Source organism: Poecilia reticulata, chromosome 6 (assembly GCF_904066995.2).
Source record: "Poecilia reticulata chromosome 6, P_reticulata-male-v2, whole genome shotgun sequence".
Taxonomy (NCBI): domain Eukaryota; kingdom Metazoa; phylum Chordata; class Actinopteri; order Cyprinodontiformes; family Poeciliidae; genus Poecilia; species Poecilia reticulata.
The window spans coordinates 19,104,678-19,125,279 of NC_088835.1; the positions used below are offsets into that span (position 1 = coordinate 19,104,678).

Consider the following 20,602-nt stretch of genomic DNA (forward strand, 5'->3'; position numbering starts at 1 on the left):
AGCAGTGTGCACCTCCATTTCTGTCCTCCTTGTTTTCTGCCTGGCTCAGGCTGTCGGCTGTGTTTTAGTGCCGCTCAGGCCGACTGACAGAGTGACGGCCGTGGTAATGGGCATTGGCTAAACCTTCTAACACCTTCTCTCTGCTAATCTTACAGGACGCCGTGTGCCCGTTTTGTTCACATTATCCCCCGGTTTGCAATGATATTTCAATTACAGTCACCTTCCAACCTTTTATTCGAACAGAACAATTATTATTATTCTGTGATGATGTAGCAATTACATCTCCCTAATTATTTGTCCATCATGTTGCAGAGCCTGTACAGTGTAATGATGACTCCTACTCTTCATCTTTTGAATGAATCATTGACTTATCTGTATCTTTGTTGCAACAAATCACTTTGAGAAGTCCTTTTAGCATTTTCAGAACCGCAGGAAAAAATGTATCATTTATAGCATTAAAGCCTCATAATGATTAACAAATGCAGTTGTTTTCACAGTGATTTATAATAAATGAAGCCTTTAAAAGCTCTTGGGAAAACATGCGATTGTGATATAATTATTGTAGATTGAAATGACAGCACTGATTGCAGTTAAGATGTATTTATCCAACTCTTATCGTTTTTCCTTCATCGACACGTTCCCGTCATTCACCGTGAGCTTTAGCAGCTCCGTCAGGGTCAGGGGAGTGTTCATCCACTTTAGGGCAAATATGATTTTAAGGTCATATTAAAGTGTAATAACCTACCAAGTGTTGCTTTCTAGCAGTCCTTTGTGGTGGAAAGTTTTGCAAAACGAGATATTGCGCTGGCAGTTGCAGTTGAGCACTTTCTACTGTCTTCATGCACATTTAATCAAAAATCACAGCAGTGAGATTTCACTACTTGTCTGTTATCTACATGACTTTAAATTCAAGCTGAAGGGGACATGTGGTTGTTAAAATCTGAGTCCAACACTCCACTGTAGGACAGAAAATCTGCAGCGTTTATCCACAAGTTAAAAGTATCTCTGAAGAAAAAGTGTAATTCGCATTTACAAAATGAAGTTTTCCTCCACCAGCAGCTAAGTACTGTCATACTGGGCTGCTAAAGAAACATCAGAGGGCTCAAATCAACCCTGGGTGTCCCCTGAACATCGTAAGCCTCAATTTGCGGGAATTAGTGGGACAGCTGAGGATGTTTCTGCCTCTAAGACCGGAGCTGTAGTTGACAAAGCAGCTCTGAGGTTCTCCTCAGGGTCCAGTCTGTTTGTGTTTAGTCTTCAGCTGAACCAGAGATGAGACTGAAGAATGGTAGGAGGCGGATTTACAACAGAGGGATACGTGCTGCACCAGAACTGAGAGAGGCAAACCTCCACTACTCTCTTCGTTACTTGGCAACATAATGGTTTCTCTGGGTTGCATATCCAGTCAATCCAGTCCTTTCCTTTTTGCTTCTTCTTCTTCTTTGGGGTTTTATGGCAATAAAAAATAGAACTGGATGCTCATCATACTTCTATTACTTTGTATCCTCTTTGTCATATTTAGTGGTTGAAGAAGACCCAAAAGCAGCAGGTAAAAACATAGCATATATGAGAGAGTTTAATGAAACAAAGGCAAAATCCAACTTACAAAAATAGGGGAAAATCCAAGCAAACACAAAAACTGAAGACGTGAGGGGATTCCAGGTGGACACACTCAGAGTGACGAGGTGTGGCAAGGTAACAAAACGAACTGGCGACTAGTGAATTAGTGAGGTGCTTAAATACTGGGAGGTGTGGCTGATGAGTAAACAGGTAGCAGGTGTGAATGGTTAGAGCAGGAGCTAACTGGGGGAGAAGGGAGAGAGAAAGTGGCACAGGAAATAATTCAAGCACTAAAGAAACATGATACACTAAAGTAGAAAATAACTAGAAACAAGAAAAACTGAGGAAGAACAAAAGTGGAAAACGGGGCAAACTAAATAAAGAACCCAAGGAACACCAAAAATAGCAAAAATCCAAAACCAAACTCAAACAACCCCAGACCCCTTTTTGGGTTGTGGGGTTATTTGACTCTTAAAAAACTCTTAGAAACTCTTAAAAAAATATTTTCCTAAAAACATATTTTTTTCCCCCCGTCAACCTTATTACAGTGTAATAATGTCATTAAACCTCGGTTCCCCATTACTCCACTGTTCCATGAACAACACTATCATAATTTTTTTACATACCGTAAATGCATATATTTTTTTTTTTTACCATTTTCTCAACACCACCCCAGTAACCAAACCCAGTAGGATGCTTTCCCATGATAAAGAGGGTTCTGATCAGGTTCTGATGCCCAATTCTTATTCCACTCAGCATTATCTCTGATCTCTCATTACTTCCTCTGTTCTTTGTAACCTCAACCTTTATTCTGAACGCTGTATAGATCTCTTTCTTTTGATCCATTATCCCACTGAAGTTTCAGCTGGTTTTTGGTTTTTGAATTCAGATTAAATCCACAGAATATAACAGAAATAACCATTATTGTCTCTGTGGTGAAATTCAGATGTCAAAGTGACAGGCAAATGAAACATGAAGAGTCACACATAGATAAAAAATACATCTATATATACTAACTAAGGGCACAATTACAACATAATACTGTATGTCTAACATCTTATAACTCGTGTCGCATTGTCTTATTATTGTTTTAAATGATGGTATCAACTCGAATTACAGAATATAATGACCACTTCCTGTAAAGAGTGTAAATAGATGAGACTCCACTTTTGGCTTTTTTGAAAACTATAAACTTTTGGGTCAGGAGCCACCACTTTAAAAATACTTTAGAAATGCTTGCCTTGTATACTCTCTCGTTTATTTGACAAGTCAAAGAGTTACAGATTTTGAAATGGAGCTGATCTAACTCGATATAGATAACACAAACCATTCTTTGTAGAAAACGAAGCAAAACTTTACTTTTTTTCAAGCATGTTTACGTCTATTTTTTTGTACTTCCATGCCTGAAATGTTACAAAAACTGCAGAACAAATCTAGAAATTTAAATCTGGTTAAGTATAGTGACAAAAGTATGCAGGATCCCTGTGCTTTGAGCTGCCCCTCTCTGTTAAATGTGAGCATCGTTCATCTACATGCGTTGCTTGACTTTTTGAGAGTCCTACGCTCAGTTTAGTCAGGCGTCGCTGAAGCATCAGAGTGACACAGCGTCAGATGGCTAACAAACCAGTGATGGTGGTCCTGAACGCTGCTCTGCGCTGCCCGCCGGGGCTGTTTGTTGTCGTGGATTGAAGCGTTTGACAATCACTGTTTGTTTTTTTGTTGTTTTTGTTTTTTTCCCCTCTCGTCTGCAGCGCTCTGACCATGCTGTCAGAGTCGGTCTGTCAGCTTGACGAGCAGACGCCACTCTGCATCACAACATGCTGTCAAGGACGTGGGAGGAGGTGTGTCTGGCTGTCAGGGAATCTGTATGTGTGTGTGTGTGTGCGTGCGCAGAGCTCGAAGGCTCACATTCTGACATCAACTGCATCCTGTTATGTCATTGGGCTCAAGGATAGCCTGCTGCACCCCAAACATAATGAGCCTAATGTAAAAATGTTCTCTTTGATACCAATGACATGCTGCAGACTTTGTATTTAAGCTGCTGCGGTTGTTTGTCTCTGAGTTGGGGCTTTTCTTTTTGCACATGCACTTACCTCTCTTGGAGCGCAGATGGCAAAACGGTTGCAGGATTAACACTCGGAGGACATTCCCAGATTAAAAGTGTCTGAAGATGTGCTAAAGAGTAAAAACTGACTTACAGTTCCTTGCAGAAGTGGTCTTGCCCCCTTGAGTTTCCACATTTTTAATTTTAATTGGAATATATGTTGTAGGCCAGCACCAAGTACAAACCTGTGAAGTGAAAGGAATGTTACATTTTTTTATTTTCCGTTTTTCCCTGTGCCCCTCTGCTTGGCCACCCATAAATAAAATCATATTTACGAGTTGCCCAGCTAATCATCATTCTTAATCTCAGTCTTAATCTCCTAGTAAATCCAGGTGTTTTGTAAAGGCATCGGGGGTCAGCATCATGAGGAGCACAACAGATAAAGCCAAAGCAGTGTAAACTTTTAGATTTTGTGCAGCAGCATTAAAGATGCACGTCCCAAATCTCATAGTACTTTGCAATTTAGCAAATTAGCTTAGCTAGCGTTCCATGCATAGCATGGCATCTTTCAACCAAGGGATCTATTAGCATGAATAACTTCACTGATTGTTACTTTAGTACATTTGAACGTATAACCTTTTCACTAAAGGGCAAAAACAGTGGATTATTCTGGCCAATGGCAGCTTTGGAGGAGCTTCAGAGAGCCTCAACTCTGGTGTGAAATCAACTATTAGAAAAATTATGGAGTTTATGGAAGAACGACATGAAGAAAGCAATTCTTTAAAGTTTTATTTGCAGTTTGCAGCAAACGATACGGCGTACACGTGGAAGAATGTTTTTTTTGTTGTTGTTTATGCAAGACTTAATGCATGCTGGGCCACAAACACTACATATTATGCTGAACACAGTAGCCCCATAGTGAAACATGGTGGTGACAGCATCATGCTGCAAGAGAATGGGGAAGCTGATGAGATGAGAGAATTCAGCAAATACATGTTTGAAAGGCCTAGTCAAAGTTCAGACTGATACCAGACTAATATTGAAATCAGATAATGGTCTGGTACTGACAGGTGGGCTAAACTGCAACACGCACAATTTAAAGATTTTTATTTGCAAATATATTCAAATTATGACTCAGTTTCCTTTCACAAAGCGTTTTTGTCAAACAAAATGCAAATAAAATTCAGTGAAGTTTGTGTTTGTGATGCGGCAAAACGGAAAAGGTCTCGAGACACAAACACCTTGACAAGGCGCTGCATGTGCTGGAAAAGCAAATGTAGAAAAGTTCTACAATAATTGCAACAATGACTATATTCTTGTGCTTTTGGACAGAGATTCAACCCTTTATTTTAAATTTTAGGGAATAATTGACCCCTTCAAGATGAACAGTGTCTTCTGTTTGAAAGGGGAGGTGAGATTTTTAAAATGGCCTGAAAGAATCAGAAAGTCAAAGAAAAAAACTAAGGTAAAAGAAAGAATGGGATCAGAAAACAGACTGTGGGGGAAGGGATGGTGATAAATGTAGACATGAGCTACTTTAGACTCCTAGAAGAGGGGAAAAGAGGAGAAGACAAGCAGAGAGGCAGGAAGAAAGAGGATGGAAAGTGTAAAACAAGAGGACGGAGGCTGTCGGGAGAACGGACGTGCTCCGAACGGAGGAAGAAGGCAGATATGAGGGAGTCTCGTAAGTAATTCCCAGGAGAAGCATCTCTTCTCCTGCTCTAAACGCAGAGACATCAGCAAAGAGGCTCTATAAATAGCCCGAACAGTGAGCGGCGCATTTCTGTACTCAGATAGCCTATAAATACATGCAGCTTCTGTCGGTTCACATCCAGCGTTCTGGACTCGGGCTGCCCGTCAGCTCTGCAGCCTCTGACAGGGAATCCTCCAGTGGAGACACAGAGGAGGGGCACATAAAGATGTTAATGGGGAACAGAGCCAGGATGCATAGGATGGAGATTGTGATGGCGTATGACGCACGCGTCTGATAATGATAGCAGTAATGAAGATGACTATCATAATGATGTGAGGAAATGATGCGCGGAGGGAGAAAGAGACCTTTATAACCCTGATGAATGCATGATATTTTAAAACATACTGTTAATTTTCATGTCAGGTCTATTAGACAGAGTGCTCTACCTTAACAATTAGAAAGTAAAGCGATAGAAGGCGAAACATTAAATACTGTTGATGTTTAATAAAATGAACGTTTACACTTGAACTTGCAACACTTGTCCTTGTGACTGCTTGTCTCGAGCTAAATAAGGAAACACTTTACGTGGAACAGTTTGTTTTCTTTAGTGATTCTTTAATCTGTTTTAATTTTAACGTTTCAATGAGCTTGGACGCTTAGGAAAGTTCCTCCTTGTCATTTTTTATTTATTTAGATTTTGTTTTCAAGATGGCAGCCTTTCTTTTAAATCTTTAAATTTGATTTCACTGGCATTTCTTCACTCTTCCTGAAATGTTTCTAAAATTGGACATTTCTTTCCACTACCTACATAAATAAATTTTAAAATTTTGAGGATGCCTCTGAAAAGAAAGTCTAAGCTATATTTGTATTCAAATCTAATATCACTGTGTCTTTTTCTTATTTAAAAAAACAATCAACCCAATTAGAAAAAACATTAGTTAAATATGAAATATGTAATACTAGAGTAGAAAACAAAAGATTTGTACTTTCTTTTTTTTCTGACTTTATGAATCTTTTGGCCCACATTAAATCCTTTATTTGTGTCACTTTTCCATTTTATTCATGTAATAATCAGACAAAGTGCATTTTGTTGATTTTGTTTGATAGACCAACACAAAGTGACGCAGTGAAGTGGAAAAAAGAATAAAATATGTCTTTATTTATTTTGCTAAAAATAAACTTGAAAGTGTGGCATTCATTTACAATCAGCCCCCTTCTCCCTGAGTCAGAACTTTCTGGAACCACATTTCATTTCATTTAAAGCTGCAAATCTTTTCAGGTTTCTACCAGCTTTGTACATCTGCAGACAGACATTTCTGTCCATTCATCTTTTTGCAAAATATCTCCATCTCAATCAGAGCCGGGAGTCAAGAATATAGCAGAGCTGCGTAGGAAAGCGAAGGCCAGGCTGGAAGTTGATTTTATTAAGAGATGTCAGAGAAGGAGAGAAATACAAATAAACTCCCCACATTTTAAAGTTTTATTTGTAAAGAGTGTTTAATGCATGTTTTTCCTTTCCCTATTTGTTTTGTGTTATACAATGCTGAGTAAACATATTAAAGTTTATGACAGAAAATGGAAAAAACCAAGATGCATGAATAGTTTTGTCAGAAGCAGCGCTTATCAAGACTAGTTCAAAAAATACATCAATCTTTTGTGTTGCACTGATGGTGACATTAAATCAATCATTTATGTAAATATATCTTTGTAGCGATCAGCTACAAATATACTAATGTAATTGTTTTAAATTGGTTTTATGTGATTTTTTTTCCATTGCTGATTTACTGATGTCACACCTCAAAGTTTGACCATCATCTACATCTTAGCTAGCAAAATATTTTGAACTATTTACTTCATTTCTGTTTGCATTTAAAAGCCGTCTCCATCTTGTCAAAGCACATTCATAGAGATCCGTCAGCTGATGCTCCAGGCTGCAGTTTTCCTTGCTCGCCTCTGTCGTGTAGTCTAAATAAGGATGCCAGTATGTGTTGTTACACTCCATGCAGAATATTTTGGCTAACTGACCTTTTGCTCTGAAGCTGACTTAAACTTGAATTCATTATGCTATTGACATGAAAGTCAAATGGACACTTGCTATAAATATGCTAGGCCAAAATTTGCTGCTTCGAGCCAACAGTCAGTCAGTGCCTATGTAATTATTTCCTCAGCAAAGGAAGCTGTCATATTTACCAGATTCCTCGCCGACGTTCATTTTAGGGATGCTAGTCATGATCATAATGGTTCAATGAGCTGATAAAGATACGATTCATTCACTTTGTGTTTTGGTCTGTGGGAGAGTTTATTTTATGTGCATAAAAACACACTGCACTTATCTGTGGATGTCTCTTTTTTTTTAACCCTGTTGCATTGATTATTCTGTTTGCGTGCTGAGATTTAATAGGGCAGGCTGATAAATGAATCATTTGAGTGTTACATGCCATTCTGTGTTGCTTCTGTACGCATGTGTGTTTCTATGAGAGGAGAGAGAAAAAGAACCACATCATCTCCCAGGGACTCTTCTTAAAGGGGTGATTTGCCTGCTGGCTTGCTCTTGTTAAAGGCCTGCCTGACATGCTTTGATGTGGTTCTGTGCTCCCTGCAGTTTGATTGGCACAATGGATTAATATTGTTGCACAGATGAAAGAGACAGCGAGGGGATTTCGTGAAACGAAAACCGCAAATATTGAACGTGATTAATGAATTTGCGTTGTCTGCAAATTGCTTTCTATCTTAAATGACTGGAAAAGCGTTGTTATGTTTCTTTTTTTTTTGCTTTTCTTTAGGTTGATGCTCTCACTCGAGTTGAATATTTATCTTCATACTTCTCCACTCAGTGTTAGTCTATGACTAGAGCGATGAGTCCCTATCATGGTCAGTAAGCAGCAACACCTCTGAAATCCTAATTGCTTGCTCTGATTGGTGTTTTCTTGCTCGCATACACACGCACGCACGCACACACACACACACACTCTGAATACCAAACTGGTGTGCCATCATGACCCGCTCTGTCGTCCTACGTCAGTCACTCAGCTCTACAGACTAATAAAGATGCTTTTCAGGCTATTGGGGCTGATTTCTATCACCACAGGAGACACCTCAGTACAAATGTAATTTCTCAATGTCACACGGTCTCCAGCACTGTTGTGTCTCAGGTCAATATGTTGGACCAGAGAATCGAGCTTTGTTGAAGTCTGCTGGTTTTTAGCTTGGAAAGGGAATTAGTCTTGATCCTGATTAAAGTGCATTGTTTTTTTTGTTGTTTTTTTGGCTCTAGTGGCCTTTATTTGATAGTTAATTGACAGGAAAGTGGGTAATGAGAGAAGGGGGAAGACATGCAGCAAAGGTCGCCAAGGCCGGGAATCGAACCTGCAACAGCTGCGTCAAGGACAAAGGCCTCCATATGTGGGTTGTGCTTAACCCCTGCGTCACCAGCACACCCCTAAAGTGCATTGTTCATAACTGAATATTTCTACTAAAGGCTGAGGGATTCTGGCTATAGATTTAGCTTTTTGTCCATAGAGGAAGAATCTTTCCCTCAAGTAGTGATGTAAAAGTGGTTTAAAGGTGTTTTTTTTTTCTTACCACAAAATCATAATCAGATTTTGTCTATTTTGTGCTTTTTTTCGGATCTGTTTTACAGAGTCTCGTCACTTAAAATCCAAATAAGCTGCTGGCCGCACCCCCAACTCACGTTTACAGTGGCTACAAACTGTCACATTTTATAGCCCTACAACTTTGAAAAGTATAAGTGGAACCTCCTGCATGACAGCACGGAGATTGGGAACCATGTTATTTCAGTCTTACTTTGTGGAGCATTAGTTATAAATTAGTGCACAGTAGGAAAGGTCACTCTCTAGTCTGCCTGAAGTCTGCAATTTATCTCCATGCTGACTTCAACTCGACTACATCTGAGAGCATCCTCAAACCGGAGCGGGAATTTACATGGGGAGGTGAGGCCTGCAGCTCCAATCAGAGTCAGACCGGTCTGCTTGAACACCAGTTGAATGACTATGAGGTAACCAGGTGTGAGCTCTCGGTGTCGAGGATGTGACAGCAATTGATTGTCGTGCAAGGCAGTGACCTGTAGCTACGCGCAGGAGAAAGTGCTCAAACTGAGAGGCAGAAACTTGTAACACCGAGTGGCATGTCTGACATAAATATTACTTTGGTACAGCAAATGTAGATGTAGCTGCTTGTTACCATGGCGAGTCTGTTTCCCAGGCGGTGGTGACACGTCGTCGTCGGAGTGTTGCCATGTTGCACCGCTGCATCTGCAGCTTGGACTTTGTAGTGTAAATAAGGATGCCAGTATGTGAGCTCGATCATACCTTCTCTGCAGACCTGCTGTCATGCCTCACATCTGCCAGCTGGGATGGAGGAAAGACGGGATGAGTCCCGTGGAAAAAGAGAGCAAGAGAGAGGAAGATGAGAGCATAACGAGGGAAACAGGAGAGTGGATTAAAAAAGACAGAGAAAGGGAGTAATGGGGACAGAGAACATCAACACGGGAACAAATGGATGGGAAGGGAAGTGAGGTAAATTGGAAACAAGAGGAGGCCAATTTAAAACAGCAAGACAATTAGACAGACAGACAGAGAAAGAGAGAGAGAGACAGACAGGGAGACGACGGTCTGTCCTCCTCTCTGCTGTTGTTACTCTGCTGCTTGCTATGCCATGAATAGATTCCTGGTAAACAAGCTCACGGTTTTAAAGAGTGAGCATTCCCCCTCTGTTTGATTCTTTGTTTTTGTTAGCAAAACTTTCCTTTATTTCCAATTACCTTTGCTAAAGATGTTCAGGTAGACATAGGCATTTAAACTTTCTTTGCAAATTAGGATTCTTTTAACACGCGGTTGGTAACTACAGTTTTCAGGGCCTGCAGAGAAAGACACAAGTGAAGGGAAACATTCACTATCTGAGATTTTCTGATGCAACACAATTAAAACATATTTTTAAGCAAATGTATTTTACTCTAAGCTGCACCCAAAGTGAGCTTGACAGACTCTACAGAAGAGTTTGGCCTGCAGCTTTAAGGGTTATACAGTTCAATCCTAGATGCATTTAAGGCCGATTGGATTAGGGACCCAGAGGAATCTAGGAGTGGTTTTTGTTTACTGGTTCGCAGACTTTGCATCGAGCAAGGTTAAAGAGGAGAAACAAAAAGCAGCCTGTGCCGATTCAGCTGAACAGGCATCCAAACACGGAGTCTGTGCGCCGCGGCGACATTTCGCTTGACGTTCATTAACACACAGGAGACGTGCGCTAATACGTGCGTGCACCTTCATGTATAAAATCCTCTTCTGAACCCACCTGGGGATTATTGTGAAAGAGCGGCACACCTGTTCACCTCTTGGAGAGTATTTTTAGTCGCTGTTGGATTTTGGTGTTGCAATAGACTTTGTAATAAATCCAGTGAACTCCCAGGACAGCCTGATGCCGGTGATGGATGAGATGCTGTGAGAGACTGAGCTAGGAGCCCGACCAGGGACCGACCGCATCCACTTTTATTCATTAGAGTTTGTTACACACTCCAATTACTGTACAATCGCCCCACATATTCGTACTGCAAATGTTTTACACAAAGGGAAATTTTTTTTTTCTAACAGTGACTCTCAAGGCTCTAGATGACATAATTATGTCAGTAGCTCTGTGTGTATAGATTAAAGTATTAGCTTTTAATATAAAAGAACCACTTCTTTGTTCCCACACGTACTCGTGCTGAGACTGTATTATTGGACCGCCTTTTCCTCCACCCCTTTATTATGATAATCAGCCCATCGATAGAGCTATTTTTAGCTCCTAGTCGCTGCCGCTCTGCTTCTTCCTCTCTGTGACTTTCTGTGTAATTATATAAATATGCGTATGAATGTATACATGTGTACATTCTCAAGCACCTTTGCAGACTGCAGGGTTAACCAATCGAGCTTCTTCCTCGATGTCTCCATGTCTGCTGGTGCCTCTTTTGTTTTTCTCTGCCAGTCCATTATTCAGTAAAGGTCTTTGTCCTCTTATCATTTGACACCCATCTGAGTTATTTCAGTGCATCAGCTATTTCAGCTTTACTTCTAAATGGACTTTCCTTGTTGTGTTTCTAAGTAATCTCTCTCTCTCTGTCTTTTTTTTCACACACACACGCACGCACGCACGTACGCACACACACGCACGCACACGCACACACACACACACAGCTGCCCTCCCCCATGTGAGAATGTTTTATAGTAGCTAGTTGACGTGGTTTGGACCAGCGAAAGTCTTCATCCTCTAAAGTGGCAGCTTTGAAGCTTTTCATTGCTATTATATATTTAAAGCATTTAAGCCATAAATCTCTGCTCCGCTTAGACTCCTACTCACCTCTAAGAGGTTTGGCCATGCTGTCTGATTGCAAAGTGAACACCTTTTTTGGCCTGCAGCCTGTTTTATCCCTTTATTAGTAAGAGCACAACATCCAATCAATAGTTAACAGCAGAAATGCTTTTGCCTCCAGGAGGGCATCACTTTCTTGACTGTGCAGTCTGCTGTCTTTTTTTTTTTTATTTGCTTGTGCAGCTTGTCGTGGCCATTAATAATTGCTGCACCATTTTGCATAAAGCTATTTGCAGTCATGTATAAAATAATACCAGTCCAGCATCTCTAACCAGTTCAACTTCTGTTGTTGGTAGAAATTATTTGTCTACCTGAGAAATAATTTACTTGTAGGTGTATTAGAAGAATAGAAAACTCATGACATAAATCCTGCTGACTGTGATTTAAAAAATTTATTAAAATATGTTCAAAATAAAAACATCATGGCGTTCTGTCAGGAAGATTATTCATCATTTGAAACAAGCAGTAGTCAAAGAAGCTGACCCAGTTCAGGAAGAAAGACAGCAGATGTTGTACATGCTGGTTATAGTGCATTTCTCTCACAAAATCCCAGTACAATGTGTCATTTTAAACTTTCATCAAAAGCTCCATGCTCAGATGAAAAACTTGGTTGGGGAAGAGAAAACTTATAAATGGCAGAAAATGATCTAAAATGATCTTAAATACTTAAAAATGAAAAATAAAAATAAAAATAAAAAAATAAAAATGAATCTTATAAAAAAAACTAAACAGTAAACACACACTTACCTGACTGTGTGTGTATTCCTGTAAGAATGTGTGACCATTTGTTGTTTATGACAAATATAAAAGCACTGAGAGTTTTCTCTATGACTAAAAAAGTCCTAAATATGTTCAGTAAATTTGCCCCTAAAGAGGAAAGGTGCAACATTTTATGATCTAATGAAGGCAAGATTGTTATGTTTAGATCCTGATAACTTTTAATCCAATGCTTAAAAACTGAATTTACACTGAGGAGCATATAGATGCAGGTATTATGGTATGGGGATATTTCTGTGATGGCTCATTTATCTCTCACTAGAATGAAGAGATCGTCTCGCCTTGTGCCAAAGGAAGGACTTTAACGCGACAACAATCCCAAGCACACCGCTAAGAAAGCAGCATCTCGGTTCAAATGCAACCAGATTGTTGTGGCCATCCCAATCCTCAGATTGAAATTCAAAATAATTACAGGCACCAGAAACTGGTCGACTGCATGTCCCCACAGACATTTAGTTCCTACTTTAGGAACTAACTAAAGTTAGTTGGGGAACTAACTCTAGTTAGTTAGGGTTAGGGTTAACCCTAACCCTAACCCTAACCCTAACTAACTAAAGTTAGTTCCTAACTTTAGTAGTTCCTAACTTTAGTAGTTCCTAACTTTAGTTAACTTTAATTTAGTTAGGAACTAACTTTAGTTAGTTAGGAACTATCTAACGTTAGTTCCTAAACTAAAGTTAGTTAGTTCCTAACTAAATGTTTGCATTTATAAAGAAAATAGCCTAGAATGCATTTGCATGTATGGAAATTAAACTTTTATAAGAATTTTGAGCTGCAGCTGTACCGACTGCAACTCAAAATCCTGTCACACAGGATGTCACGATAGCAAATTCTGCTGGATGATAAATTGCCCCAGAACTTCTTGCGATAAACAATAATATTGTTGTTTTGAGACCATTTTCAAGTAATATTATAGTAATAATGGCATAATGATGCAAGAACACATTGTCAAGGATCAATAAATTTTAAATTCTATTGAACATTGGAAGACATTTAAAATATCCTAAATAAATAAAGAAAACAACAGAAACAACAAATAAAATGAGTTCTAAAGTCTGTGTAAACAAATTTATCTTTCAGAAAACGGGATAATTGAGAACAAAGCACCAGACTGAAGACTTTTATCATTCAACTTTAGTTAGAGATAGAAAAGAGAAAAACGATAAATCAAGCCAGTGAAAATTATTGAGTTCTTTTAATTTATCATTTGATTAATTGATTTATTGTTTATTGTGACAGGCCTACTCACATCTACTATTTTGAACGCAACATCGAACATTTCCGTGAAGTTACTCGAAGGAATGTCCTGCCTTTGTCCGCCAGTGTCCTGTGAGTTATAGATTTTATTTGACCATTTCTGTCCTCCTTGTTTCGTCTCAGAAACAAAATTGGCAAGATAAAGACAGAAAGGTGGCAACCAGAGCAGAAGAAACACAGTATGGATTTTTCTGCTTAATGAAAAGATTTACTTTGTCGGTATTTACCATAAGCAGTGGAGACTATTAAGAGCAAGTAGTAAAGCAGAGAACCAGATAATGTGCTAAACCAAAGGAAAAAGAGGAAGCGTCGGCCTATCAAACTCTGGATGTGGATCAATAATCCCAGCTCACATCCAACGAGACACTTTCCCCTCTGTGCCTGTGTTCGGCCGGTGTGTCCAGCAAAGGAAGCTGTGGGAGAGGGCCATCAGCAGGTCATCAGTATTCCTGCAGGCTCTGCCTACTCCGGTGTGGGCTGGAGAATAATTTCATTCTGATCTTACAGATCAATAGCTGTACCCACTGGAAGGCGACCAGCCCCGCCTGGCTGAGCCGATCGGAGCTGCTGCAGTATTCAGAGCCACACATGCTTGGCTGCTGCTTTTTTGAGATTTTGGTTTTATTAGTTTGACCCAGAGCTCAGCACACAGAGTGGAACTCATTGCAAATACCTCCAGAATATCTTAACACAGATGTTTATTGTGCAGGAAAACAGGTCAGCAAGTTTATGTTTTTAAAACCAGGCTGAAAATTACTCAAATAAAATTAATGTTATAGACGTAGCTTGACATACAGTGTAATTATAATAAAATAGGCTTTTCCATGCGCTCTATCTTTGTGAAACATTTAATGTTAAGCGTTTGCACTGACTGAGTCAGAGGACAAATGAGTCAACTCGTGGGGGTGGGGAAGATATTTATTATACCTCGTGATATAATGCAATTCAATATAAAAAAATGTTCACTGCAACCTAACGGATTGCCACAAAAATAAATCAATACTTCTCACACAGTGAATAATGGAAAATAAGTTATTTTCTGTCAGGTTTTGGTTTTATTACAACATTTAGAGTCTAGACAAAGTTTCTAAACAGACAGAAAGGAAAAGAAAAAACATATATTTAGAAGACATGGATAACTGAATACAATGTGATAATTGTTTAGTGATTCATTGTATATTTTACATCAGTTTCTGGCTGAAGCATTCAGATGCTGCTAATAATCCAGATGAGCAGGGAAGTAATGAAAACACAGACCTCTTCAAAATTACAACAACAAAATTTCCTCAGTTTTAATTTAAATTCTAAAGATTTTGTTATTTTTATTGTTAGATTTCACAAGACAAACAGTCTTGTTTAATTTGGCTTTGTGTGGCTAATAAAATTATATTTATTTTATGATTCAAGATGGGGAATCGTTCGCTTCTTTTCTCTGAATAAATGAAACCAACGTTCTGAAGCTGCTTTTTGCATTATTGTTTTAGTCTGACGTCAAAGCTTTGTTTTACATTTAAGTGTGATAAACACTTTTTCTGCATCACTGCTCATGAAAGAAACTCTCAGTATCTGATTTCTGTGCATTCCCTGTTTTCTCATTATGTGGATAAGCTCCCGTCCTCGCTCCCAGCGGTGACAAGATACAGTTGGGAATGTTGGGTGGACACGCCACCGGAGCGAAGTGGTGACAGACGATCAATAGCGATCTAATGATTAAGATATCACACTCCAGGGAGAGTTAATGTGCATATGTGTGAGCGCCATATGCGGGTCCGCAGCACATCCGTCACCTGCTGCTCTAATCTTCATCACAGTTCTGCTTTCGTGCCAGGAAGCCAGTTTACACCCCTGACCTCATTCCTGCACACATAAAGCTTTGACAACTACCTGAGGTGTCACTACATGGTAGGGATGGGTTTTTATTGTACAGTTTGTCATTTATGGTGATAAATTTATTGTCATGGTAAGAATTTAGATTCATTGTTGTCATGATAATTTGCAATCAATGTTTTAAAAGCTGTTCTTATTGTTGGGACCGTTAGCTTTACTATTTTTTCCACTGTTAGTTTAATGAACACATCAATAAATATCAATACATTTTAAAATATGACTGTGATTAAATAATTTTTTTATGTGACTGGTGTCCTAAAGAAATATCTTGCAAACAGGAATGTTTTATCAGTATTTGTGTGTGTGGGGCCGTTTTTGCTGCGACACGCAGTCGTAGCATTTTTCAGTCATAACCTGAAAAAGAAGCAGTAAACGGTTCTGATCGTCACTTTTATTGTTATCGCAACAGTACCACAACAGTATGATAAGACTTTAATTCTCCCACCCCAGCTGCATGGTGAAAATAACCCAGACTTCCTTTTACTTTGCCAGGCCAGCGACTGTTTTTTGGCAGGATCGATATAGATCAGGGATCAACACCAGCAGACTTCACTGGGCCCGAGTGAAAGTCCACTTGGCAGTGACACAAACACACCACCTCATTAAACTCAAAACTCCCATCGCTGCCGTTACACACAGACCTAACACTGCTGCACCGATGAAGATCTCCAGAGCACTGATGGAGGAAGACGCTAATTGCAGCATGGTAATGTGGAGCCTCTGCATTCCCTGCTGCTTTGACAACAATCCAATCGGTGCAGCATTGTGTGCAGTGCATTGGGGGTGGGTTGACTTATGCCTGGCAAAACTGCCATATTGATTTAGTCATATTACTAAAGCGGCACCAGATTGGCTTTTAGGGACTGAGTGACTGTGCTTTGCTGTTTGCTGCTCGTCGCTACTCGTCTCTGACTGTCGCTCCGTCAGAATCTTGTGAATGGATCTTTGGCGATCGGAGACGATGACTCTTCAATCAGCCTCTTCACTTCCATTTCCTTTCCCCTCCCACTTCCTCCCGTACACTTTGTAGCCTCAAATCTGCCGTCTTTTCCTGTCCAGCCCCCTTCTTCTTTATTTCTTCCTTTCCTCTTGGCTCTTTCCCCTGCCTTCCTGCCTTTTCTTCTCAAGTGTCCTATTTGGCTGTAATGACCCCTCTGACTCTGTTTTTCTCTTCCTCTCGCTCTGCAGGTACCACCAGGCAGCCTAAGGAGGGGGAGGTGCCAGGGGTGGACTACAATTTCGTGAGCGTGGAGCGTTTTATGGAATTGGAGCAAAGTGGAGCCCTGCTAGAGAGTGGAACCTATGAAGGTGAGCACCGAGGAGACAAGCACAGGTGTTTGTTTGGAGGAACTCATGTGTCAGTCGAGCCGTTTCTCTCGTTCCGAACTGCTGCATCTTTACTTGACTAATCAGATGTGTCAGGTGATGCTCTTGTACGCAGCTTCAGTAAACACACCGAGGCTTCAGTTTTATAGCTTTCAGTCATTGTTGAGAACATGTGTGTGTTTCTTTGTGTGTGCGCGTGTGTGTGTGTGCGTGTGTGTGTCAGCTGAAGCAATGCCAGTTGCATGTCATCTCAAGTCTGTGCATCTCTGCTTTGCTACTGTCAGGGAAACATCTACAGATGGAGGATTAGCTGGTTCATTTGCCCAGAAGAGATTTTAACAGCGAGCACGGCAGAGCACGTTCACATAAATTTTGCGTGTAAATGTGCATGTGAAGAGGTTACAGTCATCGGCGTGGTCATGTGCGCCTTCCCTTCTACACATGTTCACATCACAGTCGTTTGCCTTGTCCATTTTTTTTTTCCTGTGGGGCTGCAGAGTATGTTTCCCCCCAACAGAGAGCTTAGTTGTACCTGTTGGGGGAGGCTGTCTGTTTCTGGATGGCTGCACTGGAGGTGCTGCAACTCATTTTGGGATTCAGATTGAATTAGGAAAAGGGAGAAAGCGAGGGCAGAGGATTTAAGGTAAGAAAATAAAAACAAGGATGTGTCTGTAAAAGTTTGAGAGTGAAGTCAAATCATGATTTGATAGAAATTTTGGACTTTTATTGGTGTGTTTGGTCTGATTATATTTCCAGACTATGATGAGTTTTAAAAACGAGAGCTGAGTACACAGGTTTGACTTCGTCAAAGTCGTTGAACAACTTTGAGAGAAGCCACAGAAAGTTTCTAGCCATTATCAGGCTGCCAGCGATAAATCTGTCAAAGGCCAGAATATCTGCTAGATCAGCTCTGGTTGGTTATCAGAGAGTAAAATACAGAACAATTTGATTTTACTCCCATTTTTTAAATGTATCAAAGAACACTCACAATTTTATGATCTGCAGAAAGATCAACAAAAGGCTTGTACTTTGATGCTCTGTATTATGTAATTCTTTAATTTTCTGTTGGATTTAAAACTACTAACGACGGTATATTTTCCTCTACTAAGTGTTTTAGTTATGAAAAAAGGAACTCAGTCAAGAGTTAGACTGCCTGGTCTGGCATAAAAGAAAAAGCAGAAATCTAGTTTTGCCAGGAAAAGTCCTCTTATCTTTTATCAGAAATAGTACAGCTCATATTGATTGCTTTCCTGCTTTCTTCATAATTTTATTTAATAGGAAGGATGCCTGAGCCGTTGTCCTGTTGGGAAACCCAACAGAATCCTAACGCTGTTATGAAGGCACTGTTAAGTTTTATTGTATTTAGGCCTGGAGGTATTAAGAGCCAGGCTGCACAGTGGCGCAGTTGGTAGAGCTGTTGACTTGCAGCAAGAAGATTCTGGGTTCGATTCCCGGCCCCGGTCTTTCTGCATGGAGTTTGCATGTTCTCCCTGTGCATGCGTCGGTTTTCTCCTGGTACTCCGGTTTCCTCCCACAGTCCAAAAACATGACTGTTAGGTTAATTGGCCTCTCCAAATTGTCCCTAGGTGTGAGTGTGTATGCATGGTTGTTTGTCCTGTCTCTGTGTTGCCCTGTGACAGACTGGCGACCTGTCCAGGGTGTACCCCGCCTCTCGCCTGGAACATTAGCTGTAGATAGGCACCAGCACCTCCTGACCCCACTAAGGGACAAGGATGTACAGAAAATGGATGGATTGTATTAAGAGCCACAATTCAGGCCCTAAAAAACCACAGGTTGCAGACTGCTGAAATGGGTGGATTATATTTTCTCTATGCAAATCGGAGAATATTATCATTAAATTAAAAATTAGCATAGAACAGAATATTATGGCATCCTTTATTGTCCCACTACGGGGAGATTCTGGAGTGGCAAAAGCAAGTCAAAGGTCGGTGGGAGCCTGCAGATTCACACAAAGGTAGAAAATGATTCAAAAACAAGGATAAAAACCTGTAGAGTAAGAGGAAATGTGCAACTCAGTAGGGTAATTAAAAAAAAAAAAATACCGGATACGCATGTAAATCTGTGCATGAAAAGCAACAACAGACAATTTACAAGAAAAGTAAATAATGCTTCAAACGCACCATTAAAATAATCAGATTGGGGCTTTGGATGAGGGTATGGAAACTTTCGATCTGCACTGTCTGATCTTTATTTTCATCAAACATTTTGACCAGGTATTATTGCAAAATCAAGACATTTTACGCTCTGGTACTCCATGAGTGCTGTGAGAAATAATTGCACAAACTGCCATCTTTTCCTCAGAGATAACCTCACCTTTGATCCTTGCTGGTATTTTTTTAAAAGTCACAAAGCCTTTCAAAGTTTACAAAATCTGTTTGAATTAAAAGTGCCTCAACGTTAAAACGTTCAGCGATTCCAGACAAACAGGTTCTGTCCCCAGATCCAAAATCTCCAGTGTACAACACAAACAAACTGGTGCTGGCTGTCTCCGTTTTACAAAATCACAAAATAAGCAAAATTATAGAAGTCATTTCAGATTTGGGTAGATGTGCCTGCAGGGAGATGTTTACTAGGAAGCTGAATTGCTAAGCTGCAGTCATTTTGAAGCTGCTATAATAACCACTATTTTAGATTACAACATTATTCTGTTTCTTAATTTAAGAACCAATAATGTCCAATTCAAAGATAAAATGGAATATAATTTAAAGTTATTTTTCAAAGCGTGTCTGAAATACTGAAAAAATTTCCTCTTACATTCTTTTTCATGTCTGAAAAATGAATGAGAGAAACCAGACACTGATGTAAAGCCTTAAAATTTGTAACATAACAATTATACGTGCTACACATGCAACCATTTGAGGTGAGTCAAAAGACGCCGGTAGATGTCTCAGTCAATATCAGGTGAGCGCTTTCCTTTGAACCTCTTCAGGAGGAACTGGAATAAACTTGCCTCAGTCTGCTTTATGTTCTCTGAAGCCTCTCTCTTGGTTGGCTTTGAGCTTTCACAGGTGGCTTCTCGATGCTTTTTCTCTGTCATCCTCCAGTCTTTGTTTACCTGAGCCTGTGCGCTTACATTTACATTTTTGACAGGGCGCGCTGAATTTGCCTTGAGAGCGCTGAGGTAAATGTGCTTACTGACAAAATGGAAGCCTCTTCTATGATCCTTCTGGAGCATTAATGCTGATCCCCTTTTTGTCATTTTTTTTTTGACGCCTCGTTCTATCATCTCCGCTTCTTCTCTGGCCATAGATTCTTGACTTCATTTTTCTGAAGTGCTGCATCCCTGAACATTTTGACATGGCTTAATAGAGATGCAAAATCCTAAGTCCAAAGTACAAAAACGTTAGTAATGTCAGACTGAGCTCGTGTGAGAATAAACCGAGTAACTGCCTCTCCAGCCTCCTTCATCTTCCACCGAAGCACCAATCCTGGTAAAAACCAATTTAGATTCCTCCACAAGTTTACAGACTGTGTCTCTTGACTCAGGCTAATGAGTAAAAACAACTTGTGTTTCCTCTTTGTGACCAACCCTTCGCTTTGAAGGATTACAAAAAAGGGATTATGAAGCAAGACATTTTGGCTCCTACCCACAAGCTACTCTGTCACAAGCAACTGTGTTAATACTTTGACCTGCAGGAAAATGGCTGAATGTCTTTATATCCTTGTCTCTTCTT

The 20,602-nt window shown here is 40.0% G+C and overlaps 1 protein-coding gene across 14 annotated transcripts in view; it reads left to right on the forward strand.

Moving 5' to 3' along the window:
• The window catches only part of magi2b (membrane associated guanylate kinase, WW and PDZ domain containing 2b), a 108,194-nt gene that overhangs the window by 29,528 nt on the left and 58,064 nt on the right, over window positions 1–20,602 (forward strand). For all 14 annotated transcript variants that reach the window (XM_081608081.1, XM_081608082.1, XM_081608083.1 and 11 more), the window contains exon 3: window positions 16,770–16,889. In XM_081608081.1, the coding sequence (XP_081464207.1) occupies window positions 16,770–16,889 (120 nt within the window). The remainder of the gene's footprint in view (window positions 1–16,769; window positions 16,890–20,602) is intronic.